This window comes from Phaenicophaeus curvirostris, chromosome 10 (assembly GCF_032191515.1).
Source record: "Phaenicophaeus curvirostris isolate KB17595 chromosome 10, BPBGC_Pcur_1.0, whole genome shotgun sequence".
Classification (NCBI taxonomy): Eukaryota; Metazoa; Chordata; class Aves; order Cuculiformes; family Cuculidae; genus Phaenicophaeus; species Phaenicophaeus curvirostris.
In genome coordinates, this window is record NC_091401.1 from 20120600 (window position 1) to 20137570 (window position 16971).

General features: G+C 45.9%; 1 protein-coding gene across 7 annotated transcripts in view; it reads left to right on the forward strand.

Moving 5' to 3' along the window:
- TNIK (TRAF2 and NCK interacting kinase) overlaps positions 1–16971 on the forward strand; it is a 162419-nt gene that overhangs the window by 53471 nt on the left and 91977 nt on the right. Inside the window, exon 1 of one of the 7 annotated variants that reach the window (XM_069864556.1) lies at positions 12745–12810. The exons of the other annotated variants lie outside the window; for them this stretch is intronic. Coding sequence (XP_069720657.1) covers positions 12760–12810 — 51 coding nt within the window. The 5' untranslated portion in view covers positions 12745–12759. Of the gene's footprint in view, positions 1–12744; positions 12811–16971 lie in introns of those variants that run through there. 7 annotated transcript variants of the gene reach the window in all.

Here is a 16971-nt window from a genome sequence, read left to right on the forward strand (position 1 = left end):
GGAGGATGTTTCTATGGCGGAAGGCAAATAAAAAGGAACCATAGGCCAGATGCTCACCTGTCGTAAGCAAGGGCGGTATTGCTGGGTAACACCTGTCTGCCATCCTGTGGCTGGGGAGCTCACCACTTAAAATGTGAAGGTGTGAGAGCTCACCTACGCTCTTGTTCCCCCTGGGCCGGGCAGCAGGACAGTGTCTTGTGGGTTAGCACAGAGAGGAGATGGTCATCTGCTCCCAGCCTCCCCCCTGGTGGGGTTGCCTCTCTGTGAAATAGTTCTCTGGTGTGAAACCCTGGATTTTAGAGCAGTCAGACCAACCTTGTCATCTGGTAGATGATGGATTCCACCCGTTAATTTCAGCCACGCAGGCACAACGACAGGTTGAGCACCTTATTCAGATCAAACTTTTAATTTTGGTGTAAAGCCTTCAAGGGTTGGCGGTTCCACTGTTCCTCTGTTAAACCCTGCTGGTGATTAATTACTCTCACTTAAAAATTATGTGCTTTATTTCCCACTAGATTTTGTCTGTCTTCAGTTTGTAATCGCTGGACCTTGTGGTCTTCCCCATGTTCGGCGTCTATCTGGTATTATGATGTCTCTTGAAGTTTCTGCTGGAGTTAAACAATCTGGTCTCAGCTTTAGCAAGAAGCTGGGAGGAAAAGCATGGAGAAGGCAGAAGTGTTGCGGTGGTGGGATCTTGTGGCTTTGTGCAGGCAGCATTCTTCATTTAAGAGACCTTTTTTAAGCGAGACGTGTAGTAACACACAGCAATGAGATTTTATCTTGTGTTTAGGATTTCTGTTGTAGCTAATGGCAAAACTGAATGATTTTTTTTTTCCCCTGCCTTCCTATCTCTTCTGCCTGCTGTAGATGGTACATACTTTAAGGGGGTGAAAAATCCCTACTGATAAATTAGGATTTGTTTTGAAACCTTCGCTGCAGTTGTAGCTAACTGCTTTGATCTCAGCTGAAGACCTTTATACAGTGACAGAATATAAATCTTACCTACCTGTACTTTTCATAGCTTGAAGAAATAAAGCCAGAAACCGTCTGGGTAGGAGAGAGTCCCTGCTGGTACCCCTGTACCAGGCTGTCCAAGGAAGGCACAGCAGAGAGTACAAGTAGCCTCTGTCCTTCTAGTTACTGCTAGAGAATCCACACATTACCTAAAATCACAGCTTGAAAAAATTAAACTATTTAATGGTGATAATACAATGTGACATACAGACGAAGGCCTGTAAATAAACCACTATTCTACTTCTGAAAAGACCTTCATTGACTATTATGTGAATAATAAATCTTTCAATTTCTCTAAGAAACAATAATTACTGAGTCTTCGGCTGCAATGGGTATCTCCTGCTGACAATAAATGTCTGTATCGTCAGTATCTTGGTGATGGATGCTGGTGTGGACAACATTGTAGAGATAATATAAAATACTGTCTGTAGTACGTACTGGCAGCCCCCTTATTTTTTTTTAAACCCAGCAAGTACAGATTGGGATGGTGCTCTGTGTATCCAGGAACATATCTTGTTTCTCACACTTTCTTTTCTTAGCATTTCCAAGATATTTTTGCTGCCTGGCTCTTGGTTACTAGCAAGGAGCTCCATGGAGATAAGCTCCATTCTTTGGTAGGTAGGAAGCTGCCTCAGCACTTGCAGCAGACAGGGGTGACCTCTTTCATTGCTTCGCCAGCAAAATCGAAGCAGAAAACCAAGTGGATCAATGAGAGCTGTAATCCAGTTTTGCAGTGTGGAACTGGGTCACGGGGAAGCGTGGGCAGGCAGCTGGGACTCTGTGCTGCTGCCTGCTACGAGGAGCCTGCCTGTGGGTTCAGCTCCAGCGCCCAGAGCCAGCTCGAGGTCATGTTCGACTGCCATTGCCTTTCAACCCTGATGGGCACCGGCTGTCCTACAATGGGGATTGGTACATGTAGCAGATGAGAACACCATAAAGGAATCATCTTCAATATACATCTTCATTAGGGCCAAAGTGGACATCGCTGGAAGGCAAATGTGAAGTCTCTGGCACAGGACCTACACCTGCAGGCTTTAACTCTGCTGCCCAAGCCATTCCTGGGAGTGACAGCTCTGCTGCATGTTGGTGTGTATTTGGTTGCTGGCTCTTGACTCTAGATATCATGGACCTAGCAGGACAACTGAGTGTACCCTGGAAACCACCAAGTGCCAGGGAATCAGCCCAGTGCGACTGTCTCCCTGTGGACTGGACTCAGACTGCTTCTTATCTTTAACCTCTGAATGTACATGTTTTTGAAACAAACATAAAACTGGAAAGGATTTATAGATAATATCATCTCTCAAATACCATCTTGGGAAGAGCTGTGCAGCCGTGAGTCCCTCTTGGATGGGTGGCCTGAAGAACAGGGGCCTCTGTGGTGAGGTTATTTTTGGCTGGGCGAGTGGGGACCAGCCTCTGTGAATGCTTGTCTGAGCTGGACTCTGGGTTTAATGCTGAGAAAGATAAAAGGATGAAGACATGGAACTAGATGGAGTCTGCATTTATCTTTAAATCTTAGGCTGTTTTTTGAGAAAATAGTTCTTGAAAAAGATTGCAACCTCATTTAGATGGCTGCAGGTCTGAATTCACTGACCATTCTGAATTTTTTTATTTCTTTCTTTTCCCCCTGGGTTAAAGTATTGTAGTCCCTTGGAAGTTCAGTGGCAGCAGAGAGGCTTGGCCTCTGTTGTGAAGAAGGCTGAGATAGATCTGATATGATTGTATTCTCATTAATTACACAGCCTCTTTGAATCACCTGGAATTCAGAGTGAGTCAGAATTAGGGTAACGGATTGTTGCCTGCTTTGGCTGTCACGACACAGTGCAGACTTCTTCCATGCAAGGCTCACGTGCTTGAGACATGACACCATCTTGATACACAATTGGAGATGTGTGTACCTCCATCAGTGCTGCTGGGGGCTTTGGCCAAGTCTCATCTGTGGCTCTGTAACTTTTTAATAGAATACAGTCAAGCAAGCAGGTGCTGTTCTTTGACCCTGGGATTTTCTGTTTTCTGTTGCCTCTCTTCCAGGCTGCTCATAAACAACTGTGCTGTGGGCACGTGAGAAGTACAATATTGATTTGAGGAGCGCATCAAAAGAGGCAAATATCAAACTTTTATCTTAACTAGTAGCTGCGTTTCTTGCTTCCCTTTCTTTTTGCAGTGTATAGTTTCTCATTATTTTCCCCTTCTATTTATTTTTTTTTATCTTTCCCTATATGAAATTGCCCTAGTTACAGCTGTCAGATTCTAGCTTTGCAGTGGTCTGATTTCGCAGCCCTATTCCCTCTTAAAACTTGCAGACAAGTGATGACATTTCACTTGCAGCATTCTCTGGTTGCTCTAGACTGTCACAACAAGATTAGGGGAATTCACGTGAAAGTAGAAAACCCAGCTGTCTTCTGGGAGGAAAGCTGCACGGTATATGAAGATGGAGCACAGTTTGCTGAAGAGTTGAGCTTCTCTAGTTGTATGCCTGTGTTTAAGCCATGCCAAGCATATGCTGCGTCCTCCAGTATTCATGGTGGTTTCATGGGCTGTGTTCATTGTCTGCTTCTTTTCAGGAGGTGGAGTCAACTGGGCATTGCTGCTGGTTTAAATCCCAGGTTGAGCCGTGTTGTTCCTCGGAAATGAGCGGAAATAACTTGCTAGATGATTGCCTAAATAATTTACTTTTGGAGGAGCATTCCTTGTGCGCTCTCTGAAGTGATGGTTAGGAAGGAAGTAGGATGCTTCTACGCAGCAGCATGTTGAAAAACATCTTCTCTTCTTTTTCAGTGATACAAATAATTTTTGCAGGCCAACTTAACGTTCTGCTGCCTCGTGTCCAGTGACCAGTGTGGTGCGTTTCATATTATTGAGTGTTTTTCTTCCTGTCTGGAGCAAAAACTGGCCTTGCCTTTGTGGCTGGTGACAGAGGAGCTCCTGGCATTTCCTGAGATGACTTGTCTCTTGCCCTGTTGATGCATTTGGGATGACTTTGGGCTCTGTGGTGGCTTGGTAATTAACTGGCCGTCTTTCTGAAAGGGCTTTCAATAGTGACTCCTCATGACTGTTTTTTGCATTGAGCTTCTTTGTGCAAAAGGCAGCTTTTAGATTTTCCTTCCTGCAGGATTAGTCAGTTAATGCCCAGTGGGCTACAGCTTGAAAAGGGGCAGATGTGTGTGGTTAAAGCACGGGACTAAGATTGAAGAGCTGAATGTTTCTGTGGTGCCACGTGATTTTGGTGTGGTCTGGCCTGTTGACCTTTCTGTGCCTCCTTTGGCTCATCAGTACTGTCAGCTCAAAGGGGACGTTGCTCACTTTATTACATTTCTTGGGTAATTGATGCCAAAACTGCAGTTTCTAGTCTGCCCTTCTGCCTCCTGAGGGAATTGCTGAACAGGCCTTGTGGAGCTCTGGATGGGTCCTCGGTGTAGTAAGTAGTGTGTGGTTAAGAAAGGGGTCATGGGGGACCTGGGCCCTCAGCTGCAGGAGGGTTCCATGGGCATTGATCCCCACCGGTATTGGTCCCCAAGATCACAGAATCCTAGAATCACCAGGTTGGAAGAGACCCACCGGATCATCGAGTCCAACCATTCCTATCAAACACTAAACCATGCCCCTTAGCACCTCGTCCACCCGTGCCTTAAACACCTTCAGGGAAGGTAACTCAACCACCTCCCTGGGCAGTCTGTTCCAGTGCCCAATGACCCTTTCTGTGAAATTTTTTTCCTAATGTTCAGCCTAAACCCCCCCTGGCGGAGCTTGAGGCCATTCCCTCTTGTCCTGTCCCCTGTCACTTGGGAGAAGAGGCCAGCGTCCTCCTCTCCACAACCTCCTTTCAGGTGCGCCGATGAAGATCGATGTGCCTGCAGCTGGGGAGGAGCTCCACAGCCTTCACAGGGCTGTTGCCTGCACTGAGTGCTGACTCTGACTCTGCATTTCAGTAGCATTTCAGGAAGATCGCATCTGCCATGGAGAACACTGCCTGTTCCAGGTGACACTGCTTTAACATGATCTACAGAGGTCCTTTCCAACCCCAACCATTCTGTGATTGACCCATTTTTGCCTATGCAGGCAGACAGGTTGGGTCTAGCGAGTGAGTGTACTTGTTCCTGAAAGGGAGCACAGGCTGCTCTTGCTCCCGTGAATTTATGGTATGTGCCCACCATGGGAGCGGGTTTTAAAACTTGGGAAGCATGGACATTTTTGTTGTTTGAGAATACGCCTGGTTACAGGAGCAGCCTTATGCTCGTCTGTGATCCATCCTGTAAAGGAAAGTCTAGGTCTCTGTGATAAAACACCTTCATCTGGGTTCTGGTGTTGCACTACTTTACAGTATGTAATACTCTGTTAGGCACCACATTACTCAGCCTTGCTGTGGCCCCGCAGGGAGAGCGGAGGAGACGATGAGCAGGTAATAGATGACTGCGGTAGGAGCACAGTGGATTTAGCTGGAGGTGATCTATGAAGCACCCTTTAAAAAATACCACTGTGGATGGAAAACCTTTGCACTGGTGCAGCAAGTGGAATCAGAGCTGTCCCCATGCCTTCCACAGTTTGTGGCATGCATATGTCACCAGGCTGGATCCTGCTCTGTTCGTACCTCTCTGCGCCACAGTCTTCTTACTGTAAGAAACCCAGTCCTTTTTCAGCGTGGCTTTGAAAGATGCTGTTTTTCTGACTGAATACCCAGGACTTAGCTGTAATCTTCACAGAATGACTTTTATATGGATGGTTTGATGTCAGCCTTGGCTATGCTGTTATGAAAAAACTGTGATTTTATGAAGGCTGGTGTTCATGGAAGTAATACTAAAATCCTATTTATTGTTAATACACAAAATCTCGTGCTGAAGATGAAAACTCATCTTACGAACTGCTCTTTAAATTAGACCCACGTGGTGTTTGAAACATTCTGCTCAGCCCTTTTAATTAAAGATTAAATTATATGAGGCAACTGCTTTGCATCCTGACCCTCATCCCCCCTTTTGTTCTTCGGCTGTTTGCTTAGAGCACATTTCCTCTGTTGTGAGGAATGACTGAATTCTGCTGCTCCTTTATCTCCCAAATGTCCAGGCGTGTGTTGTTTTCTGGACAGAGCATACGCTGTAATATAGGTTTGCTGTAGAAGCAGCAGGACTTCTCGTCCCTTTTCTTCAGTAAGCAGGAAAACCCAGGGGGTGTCATGCCCCAACCCATGGGTAGATTCAGCCATGGCTGGTTAAGGCATCACCCAAAAAACTTTGGCTATTGTATGTCTTTCTTTCCTGCTTTTGTTGCCAAACTGGTTGGTTTTGGGCCAGGAAGAACTAATGGCGACCTGAGGCTAGACCATCATAGTGTTGTAGTGCTCCTGTTGTGCCAAAAGCATCCCCCTCTTTTTGGTAGGCATTGCCCTTTGTGGGTTTTTTCCTTCTCATCTGTAACTTTAGGGTTAATAGTTTTGTATGTTGTGGTGCCCCTCCAAGTGGTGACAGCATTGCTGCGGTGGGGTCCTTGCTGTCAGCGCTTGGAAAGCAATCAAAGGCTTTGATGTGTCAGGTCAGCTGAGCTCAGCGTAGCGTGAGGGCTCATTTGTGCCACCTAAATAAACAGCATTTTACCCAGTCAGCTTTGCTTTTCCTGCCCACTTTGAACAACTGGGAACGATGTCTCCAAGAACAGAAAGGCAGCAGTGATGCGAAGAGATGAACGAGTGACTTCTCTAATAGATAAGTGACCATCACAGAAGGACCTGGTGGACACTGTGCAGTGCTGGTGCCCATATACTATGCAAGTGGCAAACCCCTGTCTGTGATATTTTCTTGTCCTTTTTAATCCATTAATACTCGTTTTCTTCTTAACGCCTCGGGAATGAATGGCATTAGCCACAGGATCAAGGTTCAAACAAGAAACTCCTAAAAGATAGAGACTGCTTTCTCTTCTGAGAAATGTACGTGTACACTGACTGCTCCAGGAGTGAAATGAAAATGAAAAAAATCCCTCTAATGAACCACCATGTTCTCACAAACTATTACAGGATTATTCCAGTGTGTGTTCAGTTGTGTATTTGCAAGAAATAGATGGGCAGAAGGGACTGTAAGTGGGATGCGTGTTCTTATATCACACCAAAGGAGAGAGCAATCTTATATTTGCTGTTCAGAGAAATGGGATGCACCTTTATTACAGCAGCAAATTGAAAAGCTGTGGGTAGATGAGGTTTACCAGCCTGGACAATGCCTCCTGGAATTCAGATACAGTCATGCTGATAATAGAGCATTATAATTTGATAGGTCTTGGTTTTATTGAAGGTCTGAATTTACAGCTAGTTACCAGATCATGATGGTGACCTGGTGGAGGCTGGTAGACTGTCCTCTGACATCTCGGTGCTGCACTGGCTTGCGTGGGCTGCTTGCAGAGCAGTGCCATGCACTTCTGTGTGCTGGTGCAGATGGAACAGGTTGGAGTGGAACTGCTGTTGTCTGCTGGAGATCTCCGTTCCTCAGCAAGGAGCGATGACTTTTTTAAATGAGCTGCTCATGGTAAAGGCCTAACCACTTTCTGAGTTTTGACCTCCAGTGCATCATGTTGAGCATAATAGAATCATAGAATAACCAGGTTGGAAGAGACCCACCGGATCATCGAGTCCAACCATTCCTATCAAACACTAAACCATGCCCCTTAGCACCTCGCCCACCCGTGCCTTAAACACCTCCAGGGAAGGTAACTCAATCCCCTCCCTGGGCAGCCTGTTCCAGTGCCCAATGGCCCTTTCCGTGAAGAATTTTCTCCTAATGTCCAGCCTAAACCTCCCCTGGCAGAGTTTGAGGCCATTCCCTCTTGTCCTGTCCCCTGACACTTGGGAGAAGAGGCCAGCGTCCTCCTCTCTACAACCTCCTTTCAGGTAGTTGTAGAGAGCAGTGAGGTCTCCCCTCAGCCTCCTCTTCTCCAGGCTAAACAACCCCAGCTCTCTCAGACGTTCCTCATAAGGCCTGTTCTTCAGCCCCTTCACCAGCTTCATTGCTCTTCTCTGGACTCGCTCCAGAGCCTCAACATCCTTCTTGTGGTGAGGGGCCATGAACTGAACACAGGATTCGATGAGCGGTCTCACCAGTGCCGAGTTCAGAGGGAGAATAACCTCCCTGGACCTGCTGGTCACACCGTTTCTGATCCAAGCCAAGATGCCATTGGTCTTCTTGGCCACCTGGGCCACTGCTGGCTCATGTTCAGTCGGCTGTCAGCCAACACCCCCAGGTCCCTCTCCTCCAGGCACTTTCTAGACAGACTTCTCCTAGTCTGCAGCACTGCAGAGGGTTGTTGTGCCCCAGCTGCAGGACCCGGCATTTGGCCTTGTTAAACCTCATGCCATTGGACTCTGCCCAGTGGTCCAGCCTGTTCAGATCCCTTTGGAGCCTCCCTACCCTCCAGCAGATCGACGCTTCCACCCAGCTTAGTGTCATCCACAAACTTGCTAAGGGTGCACTCAATGCCTTCATCCAGGTCGTTGATAAAGGCATTGATCATGCAGGGCTCTTCCCTCTTCTTGTGTGGCTGAACCTCTGAGCTTTGCTTGGTGCCCTTGCCACTTTTGTATTGGGGCTGTTTGACACAGCCTTTGACCTGGAGATGCCATGAGGAGTGTTCTGAGGTGCAGCATCCAAACACGAGGGCCAGAATCGCACTTGAGGAGAGCTTTGCCCCTAACTGAGGGGACTTGGCGGGCCACTGTACCTTTAGAAGTATGGTCTTGTTGGTGCTCAGTGCTTCTCTTCTGTAAACCAACTCAAAATGAAGAGCGACATGCATTGCTTAAAGTGAGTCTCTGCTGATGCTTATGATAATGCAAGGACCGCTTGGTGGTGGTGTGGCATGTAGGAGCCTTTGGGGTGTAGCTGTGGATCGGTAATCCTGTTGCATCTGGCTTTTTTGTAGCCCGCATTCCAAAAGACCTGAAAAAAGGGAAAATTAAATCTGTAATGAACCTTTAGGGAACATGAGTGAAAGAGCTTTTGCCTCCAACAGCAGTTGAGCTTGCTTCTGACTAGCTGGAGTTGGGACAAGAGTCCTGCTCTCTCCCGTGGGTCTGTTTTGGCACTTGAGTGGCCATGGTCTGTGGTGGCCATGCCTTGCATGGGCGTTGGACCAGTCCATCCTGACCTATACACTTGTATGTTTAAAAAAAGAAAAAAAAAGTAACAACACTGGTTTTGTCAGTGTATGAGTCACTCCAGGTGAGCAGAGAAAGTCTTGTTTTAACTCTACTGCTTTCTGACCATCTTTGCATCTGAGGTGGATTATCAGATGACGTACGCCCCGGCAGGCCTAGGAACGGCATGAATCAGATGGCCAGGCAAACATCCCATTTCTGCACCGTCAGTACCACAGGATGTGATGCAGCTTCCTCTCGCCAACCGTTCACCTGTGGACAGTGGCCGGCCACTGGGAAGAAGAGAAGATCTTCAAGTGACAGGGGACAGGACGAGAGGGAATGGCCTCAAGCTCCGCCAGGGGAGGCTGAGGCTGAACATTAGGAAAAAGGTTTTCACGGAAAGGGCCATTGGGCACTGGCAGAGGCTGCCCAGGGAGGTGGTTGAGTCACCTTCCCTGGAGGTGTATAAGGCACAGGTGGACGAGGTGCTGAGGGGCATGGTTTAGTGTTTGATAGGAATGGTTGGACTCAATGATCTTTTCCAACCTGGTGTTTCTATGATTCTATGTCACACCGAGTACCATGACCTTTTGCTAGCAGCACTGTCCAGCCACTAGCCCAGATTCGATCTGCTGGTGTTTCCCGGGTGGGACTGGAGGTGGGAGCAGCAGAGCTGACAGGGTATGCCGCATACCTGCATTCAGCACAGATCATCCAAACCGCTCGCTTCTTAGCGTTTATTATTTTTAGATGAAGCAGGAGATGGGAATGTGCTGAGCTGGCTCCTGAGACCTGCCAAAAAAAAAACATCTTTCAGGACTTATTTTAACTTCCAGTCCTGTCTCAACACAAGAGTGGTCTACCTGGAATTGATAAGTGATATTGTGTAGGGTTAGTTAGGTTTTTGTAACGTATCTGTAAGGTATGAAAACTATTTCGTGACTATCAGAGGAAATATATCAAGGCAAACATCAGACTTAAAAAATAAAGGAGGTGTTTTACACCCCAAAAAATGTTAAATATTAGATTTTTAGTACTAGTACTACGCAATTCAAAGGCACTTCTCATCATTTAGGGAAAAATTACGGCAACTGGATTTACGTTTGAGTTACTAATGCTTAGTGTATGGCTGGAAGGCACACAATCCTCTGGATGAGAAAAGCAGTAGAAAAAGCCAGAGTTCTGGTGCAGGGACGGGCACAGCGGCTGGCTCTTAGGAGTTGCTGGTTTTTTATTAATCTGCACTTCCCTCAGTTTCATGGGTTAGACCCATGAGTTGTTTCATGAGTTGTTTGGTGATGCTCTTCAGCTTTCCAAGATCTAGTGGTGCTTCGAGGTGGTCCTAGGTACCACCAAGCAGTGGGACCTTTCAGGGGACACGCAGGCAGCGGGTGTTTGCTGCCTGCCCCCCTGCGCATGGCTGTGCTGGAGCCCAGCAGCAACTGCAGAGCAGTTTGTGACATGAGGAATGTGAGGCTTCCCAGCGAGCAGGGTTGGGCATGACGCGCACCTTCAAATATTCTCTTTTATTCTTGGCCCTTGCAGCCAGAAGATAAGCTCATGACTTATAGGGTAAAGACAAACACCAGAAGCTCACCCTTGATTATCTTGTACGACATTATAGCTGTGAAGAAGTACATTACAAGGGCGTTATCAGAGCGTTTTGCTCCTTTCTAAGGACAGCAGTAGAGGACTGAGTAGGGATACAGCTTTTTTAATAGTACAGTGAGCTTAATAGGCATAACTTTTTTTCCCCCAGACTGATAAGCTGCATTAAAAAGGTTTCAAGACCTGTGAAATTAGGAGTAAATTTAACATGTCCGGAATAGAGGTAGCTTTTCTACGTAAAACTTTTTGTGTACTTAATAAGCAAAGTAGTGTTCTTTGTAGCCATGATGAACCAGGTACAGAAGAAAAGCCAGGTTTGTAGGGAGAGGTAATATCTTTTATTAGAACAGCTGGCAGAGCTGGAGAAACTGTGTGAGGTTTAGAGCATGCTTAGTCTTTTCCTCAGTCTGGAAAAAGACGATGGAAATATTTTAAGCAGACTGCTGACCGTGTTAGTCAAGATCTAAATTGGTGTCCCAGGGTGGTGATTCAGTTAGGGTGGGAAAGGCTGGTTCTTCTCCATGCAGGATGGATGGGATTTATCTACCTCCACAAGGAGATCCGAGATCTTTGGGTCAGTGGCTGATGTAAAACCCACTGAGATCAATTGGAAGGCGTTACTGATCGCTTGGGTTTGGGGAGGGAGCGTGGGCAGCCTTATTTATGTCCCCGTCTGGCTGTTCCTGCAGAAGACAACTTGCAGGTGTCCCTGGGAGGGGGAGAGCTGGTTTAGCAAGCTTAGCTTTCTCCTTGGCCATCAGTGCTTTGCTTCCATGAGTGAGTGTTTTCTGCCAGAAAAATGTTCCCAGCTATACTTTTTTTTTCCACTGGCTTTATGGAAACACTGTGCCTTTCTTCTCCTGGCATCCCAGCTGGTGCCTGCCTGTCCTGTGCATACCAACTCCTCCCTTCGTCACTGATTGGGGCTGCTCAAATGCTCTTGGTCAAAACTGGTTTGCATTAGGGATTAAATAATGAATACGCTTTAATGCAGATTAAAAGTTTGTTTTCCATGGAGAGGTTTGACTTTGTTTTCATGTAGTTTCTTTGGGGGGGGTGGGTAGGGAGTGAGTGTGTCCAGTAGAAACCCAGAGCCCATAGGTGGCACCGCTCTGGGTCCCTCAGCTCACCAGGGAGAGTGGGCACCTGGCCCCTCGCTCCCTGCAGCACCCTGCCCCATAGTGAAATATTCTGGATATTTTTAGTGAAACGTTCCACGATTTAAATTTTACATGGATCTGCAGGCAAGTTTTGTTTCAGCTTTTTTCTTTGTATTTACGTTTGAGATTTTTTTAAGCCTTCTTTACTTGGTGCCTGCCTGGAGCTGAGCATGGAAGCAATGATATGCTTTTTAGCTGAATTTCCTGAAGAAATGAACCTGCTGCAGCTTGCATGGCTATCAGTGAGACTCCTTCTCCGTCACAGAGATTTCTAGCCTCCCCACCGATCCTAGCCAGATTTGACAAAAGAGTAGAGGTCTCTGATACATGCAGTTATAGCAGGTTTCCCAAGGACAGGTAATCGGAATAAACGAGAGGCCCTCAATGCTGCTGAAGGAACAGCTGCAAATACTAAACTCAAATAGATTAGAACATCAAAGAATTTATATTTATGAGTGGCAGAAAATAGGTTTCGTAAACTGTGATGCTTGTTTCTTTTTACCTTTTTAATAAACAGAATCACTTATTTATAAAAGAAGCTTAAAGAATGCTGTGTGCGCCACTTATTTAACGGCTTGTAGTGAGCCTTGATGGGAAAGTGACCTAGTTCAAGTCCCCAGAGGCTACTGCAATAGAAATTATTATGAATAAAAATACTTTTATCACCATATGGCAGTTTCAGGCATTGCACACATAGTCTGCGACTGTTCTGTCAAGAAATAGTGAGCTTTCTCTTAAATAAATTTATCTAGCAAAGGCAGAGAGGAGGGGTTGCCATTATTAGTATTCTTCCCTGTGAACTGGCTGCAAAATCCTCAGTTGCTGGAAAGGGGAGGATGGGTTTTGTTCTGCAGACTGCCCTGGATAATGTGCTTTGGGGAGCTGAAATCCTCTGATGGAACAGAATCCATTTTGCAGGTGCAGAGCACTTTACTTTTTCCTTATAAGCCCAAGCAGAGATTTAATTGCTGCTCTTCACAAGTGCAAAACAAGAGAATGTAATAATTAGAGCTGTCAGGGTGTCCTTTCTTTTATGCTGATGCTGACATTAGTTGGTTTAAAGCCTATTTTTAACCTCTGCAGCGTTGTAGACTTCCTGTGTATTTTCAGTCTGCTTTTATTTGTTTCAAACTTTGTAAATTTTAAGTAACCTAAACTGAAGGAGGTGGGGAGAAAGAGGAAAAACTGGATGAAAATAGGAAGGAGGAAGAAAGAATCAAATTAAATGAAAAATATGTTGATAAATTGTGTTCACCTTACAGTCGGGGGTTTTTTTCCCCCTTTTTATGAGCCTGCAAAAGTCTGTCTAACTGGAAGCTAAAAAAAGCCTCAAAGCACAAAGCACTGTGTGCCTGATAAGATAAATATTGTGTTTAACGTACCTTCAGACAATGCCATGGATACTGCATACAGCAAGAGGACAGTGTTTCTGCTTAAATAGTCATGGTTTTAGCAAACTTCATCCCTGACCCCTCTGGAGGTTATCCTGATGAGCCAGCAACCGTAATAGCACTGGCAGAAACCAGGTAGGATGTGCTGTGCTCATTTGGCACTTTATGTATTTTATGTATATGCACATATGTGTGTTTGTTTATACATCAATGAGTACATGTGTCTATTTGTACATAGTAAGTGTGGAGAGTGACCCACTGCTGCCCTGCAGCTTTACTGGGCAAACAGGGAACTGCTGTTTCTTACTGGAGCCTGGAGAAGGCTAAGCTGGTGGAGAGGCATCTGTGCAGTGTGTTGAGAACTTGGCTGTGATGCAGCAGAGGGTTCCCTCTTATCCTGGACAGATAAACCAGAAGGGCATACTGAAGCTGGGATGCATGAAGAGGTCACAGTCCTTTGGGGCTGGTTATAGAGCTCCTTTAAACTGAGGCAGAGGTGGAAGAATAGCAGCGCATTTGTGTGGTCTCATTGTCACTAAATTAGTGCCAGAATGGGATGCTCAAGAAGTCCTCACCGCATAGCTTCACATACCTGGTACATACCTTCTCTACCTGGCATTTAATTATATTTTTTAGCACCTGTCAGTGCTGTCAGCAGTACCTGGAGCCTGCAGGGATAGGTGGGGGCGGTTGGCTGGTGGCAGACTCTTTTTGGACATATCTTATGGAAGGGTAGACCCTGTCACATTGCTGGGTAGGCATGCAAATCTTGTGGCTGTAGCTGGAGGATGCACACAGAGGTGGTGGGAGTCTGCATGGTGGTGCATGTTAGCCTACCAAGTGTTACTGGAGAAAGAAGAAAGTGTTTGTAGCAGATTTATTGTAGTTTTTTAGAGTTTCTTGGCATAGACGGCTCGTTCTCCACCTGCCCTGATAGTTCCTCGTGAATGGATTAGTGTTGTCATGCCACTGCTCCTGGCACTTTCCTCGTGCAAAGTATTGACATCCAAAATATGGATTCCTAATCCTAAAATTACAGCCTGCCCTTTCATAACACAAAATCAGTTAGTTAATCTCCAAATAGTTCCCCAGCCCCTCGTTAATCACTTTGCACTATTAACGCTGTCAGCAAAGCCTTTATCCAGACATTAAAGCATGAATGTTAAATACACCTGCTGTTTTGCTAAGCCGGCTCTGAACCTGCAGACCCCAAAGATGGGGTAGTATTTTTATGAGACCTTGAGAAAACGCTGCCACTGTCGTGTTCAGCATGGATGGAGGAAACATGAGAGGTGTGTTATTTGGGGCAAATGATGAAACTTTCTGTAGATGGAGTGAGCACCGCTGGGCTCAGCACTGCTGTGGGGAGTTGACTTCACCTTCTTCTTCCTCAAGCCTTCTTCTTCTGGTGTGTGCTGTTACACCTGGTGACCCTGACTTTCTTTGTTCATGGGGGAAAGTGAGACGTGTTACTGAGAAGCACTGATGTAAAACTGACCTTAAAGCCAGCACTGAAAACTTCTTCCCATGGCCCAGCTGTAATTTGTATTTTGTAATGACAGTTAAACCAGAACCAGGCTGCCCCCAGTAATGAGCTTAGTTACTTGCCCATCATGAGTGCTGTATTTCTAGAAACTCTTGAGTTTTGCCTGGTTTTGTTACCAACTTTTTTTCTGAAAGAGTAAACTAGGACTGTGCTGTTAAGATCACTGCAGGTTTTTTCCCTCCCCTAGTCGTCGGGAATCAAATGGACGTTTCTGCAAGAACCAGAACTAATAAACCTGGTTTCCTTTGTATTTATGTCTCTTAGTTGATTGAGTACTTCCCTAATTAAATTAGGATTCTATTATGTCTGCTTATACCTATAGTCTCTCCCTCCCATTACTTTTCTGGCAGCATAGAGGCTGCTATAATTGACTGGAGAAAGGGGCCAACAGAATTAAAAGCTGTTGGAAATAAACATTGTGAATAGCTGCATCCTGCATCCTTTGCCACCCAGCTGCCTGTTTCCATGAAGCTGGTAGAAAATAATTGTCTTTGAGGCTATCTAATAGCATTAAAACTCACAAATGCACATGCATGCATGCATGCACCCATGTGGGTCAGATCTCCAGTCAGCTTGTTGATGAGGAAGCTGGGATAAAACGGTGGAGGGATGGTGTCTTTTTAGTCCAAGCCAAGCAATGAGGATTTTGCGCTGCGTGCTTTGCTTCAGCAGGCAAAGAATGTGTATGGTCAGCACGCTAAAGCATGGTTTGGCAGTTCTGAAATGGCACAGTGCTTTGTGCACTTGTGTTTTAGTAGCGCTGTATGTAAGGGAAATCAGCTTACAAGGGAACGCTGGGGTTTACTTGTGCAAGCACCAGCTGCCCTAATGTGGTCTGTACCCAAAAAATCAGGCTGTGCCTTGAAAATCAAGTGCCTGAGTGCTGGGGTACACCTTGCTGCTTTGGAGCAGTCAGGAGGTGGCTGGGCCTATGTGAAAGCAAAGATTTTTCTCTGGGAGTGCCACAGCATAGACATCAATAAAAATAAATCATGTCTCATAGCCTCCTGGAAAGTGCTTTGTGAGCCTTACTGCCCTCATCCCCACCTGAGAAGGGGTGACATCCTCTGAGCCTGAGAGCCTCCTGGCTCTCTCCACATTGGACCGTTATGGCCTCAAGCTCCGCCAGGGGAGATTTAGGCTGGACATTAGGAAAAAATTCTTCACAGAAGGGGTCATTGGGAACTGGAACAGGCTGCCCAGGGAGGTGGTTGAGTCACCTTCCCTGGAGGTGTTTAAGGCACGGGTGGACGAGGTGCTAAGGAACATGGTTTAGTGTTTGATAGGAATGGTTGGACTCGATGATCTGGTGGGTCTCTTCCAACCTGGTTATTCTATGATTCTATGATACGGAGTCCTGATGTGTGTTTTGGGTGTCCTTACCCTCAGGAGCATTGCAAGGGCTTTTAGTAGAAGTGTGCCTAATATGAGGCTGTGTGGACTTTATCCTGCAATAGGGCTGAGGAGGCGAGTTAATAGGTTGAAGGATGGTGTGACATATTCCCCCATATGCTACAAATATCCTGGAATGATTGTGATTCTTCCTGGATATCAACCTTTAGTCTGAAATGCTGGGTCAGGCTTTGTGATTTCAAAAAGATGGGGAAATAGAGACCATGCATGGCAGATGCCCACATGCATATAACGATCTGGCTTAAGAGAGGGCAGCAATGCTCAATTAACCTTTTTTTTTAAAAAAACCCAAACCAGACAAAACACAAGGGTACAGAGGCAATCTCAAGACTGCAGTAAAAAGTGAGTTACCTGAGAAATGTGAATGTTTGTATTTGCGTATATGGCAAGATGGGACAATTGCTTAATACTGGAATGGCAGCACGTCCCAATCCTACAAAAGTTATTGTGGAAATAGAAAATGTTTTCAGCCCATCTTTTTGCCTTTTCTTAAAAGTATTTTTTACAGGATGAGATAATTTTGGTGTTTGTTCTTTACTCATTAACTGAAGTAGATGTACTGTTGCTTTTCTGAATTATTCTCTTTTATTGTGCATGCTTTTAGATGCTTTTAGTTTTAATTTATGTTGTGTCCAAGCTCCGTAATTGGAGAAGTGGGGGTGGGGGAAAGGAGGAATCCTGTTAGCTCCATCCCTGCACCCCCTCAAGACAAACAGCAGGATGAGAGGC